Source organism: Choloepus didactylus, chromosome 4 (genome assembly GCF_015220235.1).
Source record: "Choloepus didactylus isolate mChoDid1 chromosome 4, mChoDid1.pri, whole genome shotgun sequence".
In the NCBI taxonomy this organism is placed as follows: domain Eukaryota; kingdom Metazoa; phylum Chordata; class Mammalia; order Pilosa; family Megalonychidae; genus Choloepus; species Choloepus didactylus.
The window spans coordinates 36,245,267-36,258,326 of NC_051310.1; the positions used below are offsets into that span (position 1 = coordinate 36,245,267).

Consider the following 13,060-nt stretch of genomic DNA (forward strand, 5'->3'; position numbering starts at 1 on the left):
GCTTCTCTAATTGGCTCTTTCCTCTTAGCATAAAACAGCCTTCAAATATCTCTCATCTTTAAAAAAAAATTCTTTCCTCTAGCTTATGTTCTTTTTTTTCCTTCGTATCACAGGAGAGCCTTTAGAAGATATAGTTACTTCCTTAACTACATTTACCCTGTACCGAACCTCATTCTACTGCAGCCTGCCGCCTTACACCCCTTCACTCCACTGAACAGCTCCTACCAAGGTTAACAATGATCTCTTTTTTTGTCACTCTCATTGAGAGCATTTGATAAGTTAACCATTTCCTTGGGTTCCATGGCTCTACCCTGTGCTGATATTCCTCCTACTACCCTAGCCTTTCCTTCTTCCCTCCTTTACAGGCTCTCCTGCCTCATCTTTTACTTGAGTTCTCCCACTCCACCAGTACCAAAGAATAGGCTAAACTCTTAGGACTTCTTTATCCCATCTCCGGTGATCTTAATTTTTACCTGGTAACATTAGCCGGCTGCATTCTGAGGCCTCAGTCACTGGAAGGAGGGACAAGCAAGTAATATCTTTAGGTTCTGATTCCACAAGCCCTTGTCCCAATGGGATGGATGTATTCTGAACAAACTGTACCAGGAGCTGCGGGGAAGAAAGACAACACTGAGAAGTACAGGTTTTTAGGAAGGATCTAAACCTCTGAGTTTTCCAAAAAGGTGAAGATATACTAGTCTTGATTGTTCACTAGCCTCAGCCACATTAACAGAAAAATTAAATTAACTACAACATAATAGAGTTATTTTATCAAGTCCTCTGTTGTAAAGAAAGACTGAATTATATAATTAAATTAACCCGTCACCTATCATCATACAGAGAAATAAGAATAATTTTATTTTTAAAATAGTGGCTATTAAAAAATTTTTCAACAGTTTGCACTGATTACATTTTAAGAAGCACTTTTCTCTGTACTGGTTCATTTAATCCTCACAGTAACCCAGTAAGACTGAATATGCATTTCACAGATGAGGAATCATGTTGAAGACATTAAGTGATTTGTCTAAAGTCACATGACTGGTTAGCAGCAGTGTTAGTCTTCAAACTTAAGTAATCTGATTCTAAACTCAATGATCTTTACACTAAAAAAATGTTTATACCTGTGATACTTTTCTCCAAAGAACCCCCAATCACATTTAGAAAGGAAATATTTTCAGATATACACAAAAATTTTAAAAGAATGGTTTGTAGTAGTAAATATTTATATGTATAGATGTATATATACACACATATATTGTTTATACATAAAATAAAATTTTGCCATTATAATTCCCTACATGTAATTTTAACATAATTTTACAACTTACTTAAATAATAACTGCATAAAAGTCATAAAAAATAAAAATGGAATTTTTAAATCTTTGAGAAAGTATTTAGTAATGGAAAAATAATAAACTAAGGCAGAAGTTGGCAGACTACAGCCTGTGGGCCAAATCCAACCCACCATCTCTTTTGTAAATTGGAATGCAGCCACACTTAGTGTCCATGGCTGCTTTCACACTTCAAGGGCAGAGTTGAGTAGCTGCCACAAAGACTGTATGACCTGCAAAGTCTAAAATATTTTCTCTATGGCCCATTACAGGAAAAGTTTGCTGACTCCTAAACTAAGGGTACACTTTGGGATATAGCCAACCAAAAGAAAAGGAAACAAGCTAACCAGGCTCACCTCTGGTTTGGATTCTAACTCATCTGATAACATTGATTCAGTTTCCAAATTCTGTAGCTGTTCAGGGACAGGCTCAAATTTAATTCAGAGTCAACGACACATTCCTCTTATGCTCATATTTCTCTAGGAAATGCTATGCATTCCTTTAAGACACTGTGCTGGGAAGACAATCAATTTAGCCTAAAATAGGGACAAAAAAGAGAGAGAGAAACAAAGAATGAATTAAAACCACTAGAAAATGTAGCTAAATAAACAAAGGTACTTTTTACATATCCAAAAATCAAAACAAGCAAGCAAATAAAGAACTCAGCCCAAAACATTTGTTTCAAAATAGAATAAATCCAATAGGTATGATAATTCATTAAAATGTTACTCTTTGATGCAGAATTTCTATTTCTTATAGTTTAAGAAAAGGTCTTAAATAGAAAAAGCTGTATGTCCAAAGACATTCATATTATCATCTGTTAAAATAAACAACTGGAAGCAACATATAAACACACATATATATCCATGATTAGGGAATGGTTGATTAAATTATGGCTCTGTCACTTAAAAATATGGTTATGAACATGCCCACAGACATAGGGGAATGGTGGTTTGATGGGTTGAGCCCTCTACCACAGGATTTGCCCTTGGGAAGACTGTTGCTGCAAAGGAGAGGCTAGGCCTCCCTATAATTGTGCCTAAGAGCCTCCTCCTGAATGCCTCTTTGTTGCTCAGATATGGCCCTCTCTCTCTAGCTAAGCCAACTTGGCAGGTGAAATCACTGCCCTCCCCACTACATGAGATCAGACACCCAGGGGAGCCAATCTCCCTGGCAACATGGAATATGACTCCCAGGGAGGAATGTAGACCCGGCATCGTGGGATGGAGAACATCTTCTTGACCAAAAGAGGGATGTGAAAGGAAATGAAATAAGTTTCAGTGGCAGAGAGATTCCAAAAGGAGCCGAGAGGTCACTCTGGTGGGCACTCTTACGCATAATATACACAACCCTTTTTAGGTTCTAATGAATTGGGGTAGCTGGTGGTGGATACCTGAAACTATCAAACTACAACCCAGAACCCATGAATCTTGAAGACAATTGTATAAAACTGTAGCTTATAAGGGGGGACAATGGGATTGGGAAAGCCATAAGGATCACACTCCCCTTTGTCTAGTTTATGGATGGCTGAGTAGATAGAAAAATAGGGGAAGGAAACAGACAGACAGACAAAGGCACCCAGTGTTCTTTTTTACTTTAATTGCTCTTTTTCACTTTAATTATTATTCTTGTTATTTCTGTGTGTGTGGTAATGAAGGTGTCAGGGATGGATTTTGGTGATGAATGTACAACTATGTAATGGTACTGTGAACAACTGAATGTACAATTTGTTTGAATGACTGCGTGGTATGTGAATATATCTCAATAAAATGAATATTTTAAAAAATATGGTTATGAAGACAATGCAACAAAGAAAAACACTTATGAAATGTTAAATTATAAAAGGAAAATAAAATTATACATTTGCTATTATTAAAACTAGTTGAGACATGTATAGGAAAAAGTAAAAAATATATATATTACACTAAAAGAAATACAGGCAGTCAAATTTTGAACAATGTTTTCCAAAGTTGTACTCCCAGGATCCTGATGTAGTTATTTTCCTCCCATAATTTAAATTCTTATTTTCTTTATAGTTTTTTGCAGGGTTTTGGCATATGAGTCTATTTTATTTTGAACAGCTGTTGCTAAAATTGGGAGTACTATTATATACAAGGTAAAATGGACCCAGGATAGGAGTTTTTAATTATTATCCAGGTAGAGTGGAAAGTTAGAATAAGACAGACTTATTCTACATAAATGGGATTTAGACGTACTTGAATAAATGTTTCCTGTCCTGTTGGTTTCTCTTTCCCACTCTTGCTACCTGTTTGAAATCCTCATTTTTCATCATAAAGAAAGAAAAATTTACAATTTGTGTATGAAAATGCTCTTTTACTTTAAATAACCAAAAATCCCAAATTTTCCTCTCACATGCATTTTTTAATCCATTCTGCCAGTCTGTGTCTTTTTATTGGGGGAGTTTAATCCATTTACATATAGCGTTATTACTGTAAGGACAGTACTTTCTGCTACCATTTTGTCTTTTGGAATTTATATGTCATATCTTATTTTTTCCTCTCTCTCCTTTTACCTTTACTGATAATCTTCATTTCTGCACTCTTCTCCAACTATCTCTCTCCTGTCTTTTCCTATCAGCCTGTAGCACTCCCTTTAGTATTTCTTGTAGTGCTGGTCTCTTATTCACAAACTCTCTCCGTGTCTGTTCGTCTGAAAATGTTTTAATCTCTCCCTCACTTTTGAAGGAAAGTTTTGCTGGATATAGAATTCTTGGTTGGCAGTTTTTCTCTTTCAGTATCTTAAATACATCATATCACTTGCCTCCATGGTTTCTGCAGAGAAATCTGTACATAGTCTTATCGACCTTCCCTTGTACGTGATGGATTGTTTTTCTCTTGCTGCATTCAGAATCCTCTCTTCGTCTTTGACATTGGACAATCTGATCAGTGTCTTGGAGTAGGTCTACTGGGATCTATTCTATTTGGGGTACACTGTACTTTTTGAATCTCTAATTTTCTGTCTTTTATAAGAGTTGGGAAATTTTCAGTGAATATTTCTTCTATTACTCTTTCTGCCCCTTTTCCCCTCTCTTCGCCTTCTGGGATATCCATAACACGTATATTTGTGCGTTTCATGTTGTCACTCAGCTCCCTAAGACCCTGCTCGTATTTTTCCATTTTTTTCACCATCTGTTCTTTTGTGTGTATGGATTCAAATGTCTCGTCTTCCAGTTCACTTATCCTTTCTTCTGCCTGTTCAAATCTACTGTTGTGTCCCTCCATTGTGTTTTTCATCTCCTCCATTGTAGCCTTCATTCCCATGAGTTCTGCCATTTGTTTTTTCAAGTTTATGAATTCTTCTTTATGGTCATCCAGTGTCTTCTTTATATCCTTCATCTCTTTCACTATATCTTCCTTCAGTTCACTGACTTTATTTAGCATTAGTTGCCTCAACTCCTGTATCTCGGTTGGACTATTAGTTTGTTCCTTTGGCTGGTCCATATTTTCATGTTTCCTGGTATGGCTTGTTATCTTAAGTTGTCTAGGCATCTGATTTTCTTGATTAGTTTATTCTGGAGCTTGTTTTCTATCTTTTACCTAGGGGTTTCCTTGTTGGTTGGCTGTTCTCTGGCCTCTGTTATTGAGTTCAACTTATTCTAGACCTCTAACTTAGGTTCTATTTAGTTGATCAGAATTTTTCACCTCTTGTTTTTTCTGTTTCTTGCCCTGCCGCTATGTAGCCTTTTTATGAAAGGGTTTCCTCAGATATGGTTGACCCCAGTCAGATTTTCCCCGTCTAGAGAGGCCCAGGTCTCATTGGGAGGGTATGGAGTTTTCCTGAGAATGAGACCCTCCTATGAGGCCTTTAGAATCGGTGCTTTTCCTCTCCTGTCCAGCAGATGGCGCTTGCCTGCCTGCAGCTCCCCCACCACCATCACCAATGTGAGGAGGTATGGAGACTTTAGTTGTCCCGTTGACTCTGATCCTGTTGGGGGCGTGGCTGACTGAAGCCGGAATCTGAATTCCAGCCCCAGGGGTCTGAGTTCCCAGAAGGAAGACTGCCAGTTGAGCTGGACCTCCCTCCACTCTTTCAATCCTAGGAACTCCATTTGTCTCTCAGGGGCACTATTCCCTTCTCCGCTCTCCTCTTTGAGGCATCTCCAGCTAGATTCCTTGGTCAGCCTGAGTTGCCAAATAAAGACAGGGGTGCAGACTTTCTTCAGAAGTGAATCCGGAACTCAAAGATGCTGTGGGTACTCTGTCTCCCCCCAAGCCCAGCCTAGTCCCTCAACCTGGGCTTTCTGATAGAAAATAACCACATACGTTACTTTTAGATTTAAAAAAAAATAGAAAAGAAAAACAAGAAAAAGAAAAGAGTCCCTTTTAAAAGTCTTTCCCCAGCCTGGAAGTTTTGTCAGTGTCAAAACAGAGCATTTAAAGATGTACTTTGGGCTATTGTCTGATAATTCTCTCCAACAGCTTCAATTCCACCCCTGCCAGGGGCTACTGAAATGCAAAAAGATAAAGAATCAGTGAGAAGCCAGAAGGGACAAAATGTAGGGGGGAAAAAAATGGCTTTTTTTGGAGCCTGGGAATAGGTGCCTGCTTTTATGTGCCCCCTCTTCTTGGAGCCCAGCCCTTCTTTAGCACCCCCAGATCCCAAAATTAGTTAATTAATTTGTTAATTAATTCTGCAGTTGAGGCTGGATTGAGCCCCCTTTCTTGCCCTCAGCAGATTGCTGTTTTTTGGGGTTTTTTTTCCCCCTTTCAGGGAGCCAGCAGCAAGACAGTCTGTGAGGTCTGGGTGGGGAGGGGCACCAGACCCCTTGTCCGGGGAACTTACAATGTTTGCTGCGATCTCAGCTTTTCCTTCAATTCCAAACTTGCGTCCGATGTATGACTGGTTACTGGAGACCCTGAAAACACTGTTTCATATAGTTCTTGGGTAACTGCCAGCTGCTCTAGGGGAGAGACGAAATTCTGCAGCTCACCACTCCGCCATCTTGCCCCACCTCCGCTCTCACATGCATTTTTTTTTTTTAATTCAAGAAGTACAACAGTTCTATGTGGTCAATATTCTTATTTTTCCAGAGGAAGGAACCTAAGCTTGTCCAAGCTGTCCAAGTTGTTAAGCTGCAGAGCCAGAACTCCCAACTAGTCTCCAAACTGCAGATCGAGTGTTATTTCAGTATTCCCAATAAATGATCCCTAAACATAAACTTATTTCCATAGGAGGAGAAAGGTAAAATAAGATCCACCTATTTTTGAACCTGGACAGTAGTTACAAAACTATATTCATTTTAGGATAATTCATCAAGTGATAAGCTTATTTGTTTACTTTTCTGTATTGTGTTACTCTTAGTCTCCAATTTTTTTTTTTCTTTTAATAAGATAAGTAAGATTCATCTTGGCAACACAGTCCTTTCTCCCAACCCTAGCTACAACTCTGGGGTGACTCTGATAACTTTTCTTATTCCTGACTCACTATCCATGAATAAAATAAAACTACTGGCTGAAGCTTCTGAGCCACACAACCCACAGAGCAGGTCCAAGATCTAGTTGGTTTGAATAGTAATTACATCTCTCTGGGCTAAGTATTGAATCTCCAGGGTTTAGGATCTCTCTTCCCCAATTCCAGCTCATCAACAAGTCAAGAAATTACCAAATATTTGTTTAGGTCATCTTTAAGATTCCTCCAACTTTGAGATTTCAGGATTGTAAATATCCAAGAAACTAGACAATTACTATTAGTTAGGCTTCTTGGAAAGTAATGGTCTTGGCTCCAGGGATAAGTCTCTGCTATCTTTTTACCTAATGAAAACTGGAAAAAATAAAATATATGAATATGTGCAGTGAGCCAAAGGTCAAAATGGTGATACTAGATCTTAGATCTCTTTGCACAGCTGTAACACTCAATATAAGGGAAGTGAGCTACCACCTCTCTGTGGTTTAACAGCTACCACTAGATCACTGTTTTCATGATTATCCACGGTCATCTATGACAAACTGTTAATTTTAGTGTTTTTATTTCAATGACAATCTTAAAAAATTAACGTGTTTTCCGAAATTGGTATCCATATTATAACTGAACTGCCATATGATTTCAGTGTCCAAGTTTGTGGTTTGTATGTGTGCTGTATGAACAAACCAGAGAACACTAGAATGGAGTAGAATGGGCAGGCTCAACTCAGAAGAACCTGTACTCAGAAGGACTCAGTACAGGTACTATGTGGATCTCATCTTTAAAAACAGCAACTTACTATGGACATTAACTGGTAGGTTAACGGCAAATATGAAATTAAATGTGTTCCTGTTCCCAATTCCACTTAACCATTTAATAGATCTCAACAACTCAGCAATGCAAATTTTTTTTGAAAAACAGCTTCATTGGGATACAATTCACACACCGTATAATTCACCCATTTAAAGAGTACAGTTCAGTGACTTTTAGTATATTCGCAAACATGGGTAATCATCATTATAATCAACTTTAGAACTGAATTTCATCACTTCAAAAAGAAATACTATACATACCTTTAGGTATCACTATACATACCCTTAGGTGTCACTCCTATTTCCCTCCAAAACCCTCAGCCCTAGGTAATAACCACTCTAGTTTCTGTCTCTACGGATTTGCCTATTCTGGACACTTCATATAAATGGACTCTTACAATACATGGCCTTTTGTATCTCGCTTTTCACATAGCATAATGTTTTCAAGATTCATCCATGCCACAGCATGTCAGAACTTCATTCCCTTTTATAGCTGAATAATATTCTACTGTATGGATATACAAGATTTCATTATCCATTCATCAGATGATAGACATATGGGTTGTTTCCATGTTTTGGCTATTATAAATAATGCTGCTATGAACATTCATGTACAAGGTTTTGTGTGGTATGTTCTCATTTCTCTTGAGTATATAACTACTGGGTCATATGGCAACTCTATTCCTAACCTTTTGAGGAACTGTCAGACTATTTTCCAAAGTGGCTACACCATTTTACATTTTCACTGGTGAATGAAGAGTTCCAATTTCTCCACAACCTCATCAACACCTGTTACTGTCCATCGTTTTTATTACAGCTATTCTAGTTGGTGTGAAGTGGCATCTCATTATGGTTTTGATTTGCATTTCCCTTTGGCTAATGATATTGAGCAACTTTTCATGTGCTTATTGGCCATTTGTGTATCTTCTTTGGAGAAATGTCTATTTAAGTTCTTTGCCCATTTTTTAACTGAATTATTGGTCTTTTTATTATTCAATTGTAAGAGTTCTTTACATATTCTAGCTACTAGTCCCTTTTTAGTTATATGATAATAATAATATAGGTTATCTTTTTACTTGCAATGCAAATCTTATCTTCACATGAACAAGGCAACTCTACAAAGTTATCAAACACCACCTCATTAAAATTGGCATTCATCCCATCATAAAAAGGAATGAAGTTCTGATACATGCTACAACATGGATAAACCATGAAAACATTATGCTAAGTGAAATAAACCAGACACAAAAGGATACACATTGTATGATTCCACTTTTATGAAATATCTAGAATAAGCAAATTCATAGAGACAGAAAGTAGATTAGAAGTTACCAAGGGCTGGAGAAAGTAGAGTGGGAGTACTGCTTAATGGGTATAGTTTCTGTTTTGGGTGATGAAAAAGTTTTGGTAACAGACGGTGGTGATGATAGCACAACATTGTAAGTACAATTAATGCTACTGAACTGTACCTTTTAAAATGGTTAAAATGGCACATTTTATGTTACACATGTTACCATAATAAAATAAATAAATAAATAAATTGGCATTCAGGGATTTCTCATTGTTAAGTCTTCAACAGATGAGATCTGATTATCCTAAACTGCTAAAGAATGCCTTAATAGAAATACTACCCTATATAATAATTTCTGCATTAGTTATTACTAAAGTCAAAATATAGAAAAGATGAAATCTATTACTGAGTGCAAGGCTAAATTTTTCCACTATTAACTTCAACATTACTTCATTTCAACAGAACAATATCTATTTACATTAATGAATGTTATTTGAATTTTCTTCTTTTATGGTTTTGTTTATACCTTTACCCTTATACCTAAGATATAAATTTATAACAACAACTAACAATCTTGATAACCTAAATTTTACTATGTACATTGTTCCCAATGAGCAACAAAGCATATTAGACTGCTTAAAGAAGACAATCTTGGTCCAGCACATAGCCACTGGCTATTACTGAGTTACCTGTAAATTTGCTTTCATTTTATAATTAAGGATGACAAGGACTCGGCATAAGAAGGAATAAGGAATATTATATGTTTGAATATATTTCAAGTAATTATAATAAAAATAGTTTGCCAGTATGCGGGGGGGGGGTCTGATGAAAAATTTTTCCCCCTTTTTAAAAGCAATTTAAATGACACTGAAGTGAGAGATGCTGCTCTCAAAGGGAAGCTATTTTTCAAGTTTATTATGGATCTCAGAGGAAATTTCTACCTACGCTTTCTTTACCCAATTAATTAAAAGATTAGAGATGGAGCATACAGAGCAGCGGCCTACAGCATCCAAAGTTCTTTAAAATGGACAATAATATTTCACTTCCATTTTGTATCTTTAACTGGCAGAAAGCAAAAACTTATATCCTCTTCTCCTTTTCAATAGAAAAATTGCTATTTTAGCTTCATAAACACTAAAAGAGATAATGACATCTAACAATCAGCAAACAAGGCCAAGCCCATCAAATCATATTCTCCACAATTCATAAATAAGCAATCTTGGCTTTAGATAAGGAGTTCACAAGAAAACAAACTGATCACAGAAACACAGACGCTGGTCTAAGTAATAATGTTCAGAATCTTTCTGCCCTGTACCCTTGACAACAACTGACATAATCCTCATATCCTAAATTTTCCTATGTGCATTGTTCCCTATGGGGAACAAAGATTACTAGACAGGTGAAAGAAAACAATCTTGGTCTATCATGTATTTTTTTAAAAAACCTACTCTAGCCACCTGCTATTATTAATTATATTATCCCATAGTTAGCCTAGAAGTTAAAAAGAATGCACATAATACACATCTTGCAATGAACCAAAGCAAAGCAAACAAGAAGCCCTGAAGAGCTCCAGGCATAAGTACTGAGAGACCATAACAATGGCAAAACAGATTTAGAACAACAGTGATCTCTATGATCACAACCATCCTGAAAACAATTCTCCTCTGGTTTTGCCCAAAGAAACAAATCCAGTGACCAGAGTTTGATAAGCTGCATTCTTTTCAACAGGATACTCAACAACATCCTGCAAATTATGCATTAACACTAAGTAGCTGAACAAGTCAAATAAAGAGGCTAAGATACGGAAAGAGAGAAAAAAGACACAAACACCCAAGGTCTCTAAAACTGGAATCTGCCTCTGACTTACTGGCTGACAACTGGACAGGTTACTCAGCTTCTTAGTCCTAGAAAACTCATCTGGAATACAGAAATTAATTAGATCCATCCTACTATTACTTATATGTTAGTCAATAGAAATAATTATAAAATCTTCAGAAAAAACGTTTTGTATAAATGTTCAAGAATAAGTAAATATTGCAAATGCTTAATATACTACAGGAGGTTAAGAGCTGTGTCTTTTATTAGTGAGTCCAAGTTTCCTAAACAGTTGTTATCAAAACTTTTTGACTGCAATCCACAGTAAAAAACATTTTACTTCACAGTCTAGAAAACAAACACATAAACCCAAACACACACACACACGCAAAAACATACATATAAATAAATTAAACATCTTTTGAAATAATGCTAACCTTTACTAATTACAAGTGCTCTGATTTTTCCATTTTATTTTGTTTTTTTTTTTAAATGATTGCAAAGACCCCTTGAAGGACTGAGGAAAAATGTAGAAAATTAAACTTTCCCACCTGGGGAATTCCTGATATTTCTACAAGCATTGGGTACTACCAATTTAGAAGGCCAAGCCCACGATCTTGGAGCCTGCCTTATGAAGCTTGTTACTGCAAAGGAGAGGCTAAGCCTACTTATAACTGTGCTTACGAGTCACCCCCAGAGAACCTCTTTTGTTGCTCAGATGTGGCCTTTCTAAGCCAATTTGGCAGGTAGACTCACTGCCCTCCCCCTGACACAGGACATGACTCCCAGAGATGTAAATCTCCCTGGCAATGTGGGACATGACTCCCAGAGATGAACCTGGACCCAGCGTCAAGGGATTAAGAAAGCCTTCCCGACCAAAAGGGGGAAGAGAAATGAAACGCAATCAAGTTTCAATGGCTGAGAGATTCCAAATGGAGTCAAGAGGACATTCTGGACGTTACTCTTCTGCATTTTATAAATATCCCTTTTTTAGTTTTTAATGCATTAGAATATATAGAAGGAAATACCTGAAACTGTTAAACTGCAACCCAGAAGCCTTTATTCTTGAAGACGATTGTACAACTATATAGTTTATATGGTGTGACTGTGTGAATGTGAAAACCTTGTGGTTCACACTCCCTTTAGTGTATGGACAGACAAGTAAAAATGGTGACAAAAAGTAAATGAATAAAAGGAGGAATGGGGGGTGTGTGTGGATGTTTTAGGTGTTCTTTTTTACTTTTATTTTTATCTTTGAGTAATGAAAATGTTCAAAAGTTGATTGTGGTAATGAATGCACAACTAATGATACTGTAAACAAATGATTGTACACTTTGGATGATTGTAAGGCATGTGAATACATCTCAATAAAATTGAAAAAATGATAGGGCCTCAGCTCAATCAAGATGGTAGACTGAGACATTTCAGGGCCCCATCATCCCCTCACAGAAGCTTTGAACCACCAGCAAGAACGGGCAGAACCAACTATCTCAAATTCCAGAAAACAGCTAAAGGACTGCAGTAACAGGGCAAGCACCGAATTAAAAAAAAAGGCCACTTAAAAGTGGTAGGATCTCATGGTGCCATGGTTAGCCCCACACCCACCCCTCACTGGATCAGTACGGAGCTGGCCCACACTCCCAGGACAGATGTCTAGTCCCAGTTCCAGAAGGAGCAAAATAACCCAAATGCACATACTGGGAGCATGTACATCTGGCCCAAACTGTGTGGTAGTAGCTTGACGGACTCATCATCCCGGAACTTGCCCTGAGTGTAGAAGGCAGCCTGCAGCACTCTCCTACAGAACTCTTTGGGAAAGCAGTCAAGTAACTGCCTAGCGCAAGTTATCTGCCTGAGCTGGCTGTAGGACATACAGTACAGTGCCTGGGACAGTAGAGGAAAACTATCTCCTAGGAAAGAGGTGGCATTCATATCTGTATAAGCAAGTGCATAAAGGATCAGGGAGGCCCCTACATTTTTATCTCTAAACTCACTGTAAGGATAAGGTCTGAAGGAGAGCACTAGTACAGGTCAATCTGCCAGAAATGGGAAAGAAGCTTTCTATTTACCCTTCTTTTTTTATTTTTATTTTTATTTTTTATTTTGTTAGCTCCTGGCAATTAAGGAAAGCTCTGTTATAACACTAGTTGGATATAAGCTTAAGGAACAGACACATCAGAGTCTAAATTTCAGTGACAACACCATAAAATATCAGAATATTCATGTTTCAACAGAAGACTACAAAACCTACAAAGAACATGAAGTGATGCCTCAGGCAAAGAAGAAAATTAAAGCATCAGAAATTATCAATGAGGAGGACTAGACCTGGGACATACCAGTCAAAGACTTCTGAAAAATGGTCCTAAAGCCCCAATACATCCCAGAGTAAT

The 13,060-nt window shown here is 37.3% G+C and overlaps 1 protein-coding gene across 5 annotated transcripts in view; it reads right to left on the reverse strand.

The window, feature by feature from the left end:
• ZNF410 (zinc finger protein 410) overlaps positions 1 to 13,060 on the reverse strand; it is a 64,656-nt gene that overhangs the window by 43,111 nt on the left and 8,485 nt on the right. For 2 of the 5 annotated variants that reach the window (XM_037832321.1, XM_037832318.1), the window contains exons 2-3: positions 1,688 to 1,867; positions 474 to 609 (exon numbers count right to left, since the gene is read on the reverse strand). In XM_037832321.1, coding sequence (XP_037688249.1) covers positions 474 to 609; positions 1,688 to 1,720 — 169 coding nt within the window. In that variant the 5' untranslated portion in view covers positions 1,721 to 1,867. Of the gene's footprint in view, positions 1 to 473; positions 631 to 1,687; positions 1,868 to 13,060 lie in introns of all 5 variants that reach the window. The other 3 variants (XM_037832319.1, XM_037832317.1, XM_037832322.1) reach the window with 2 other exon arrangements.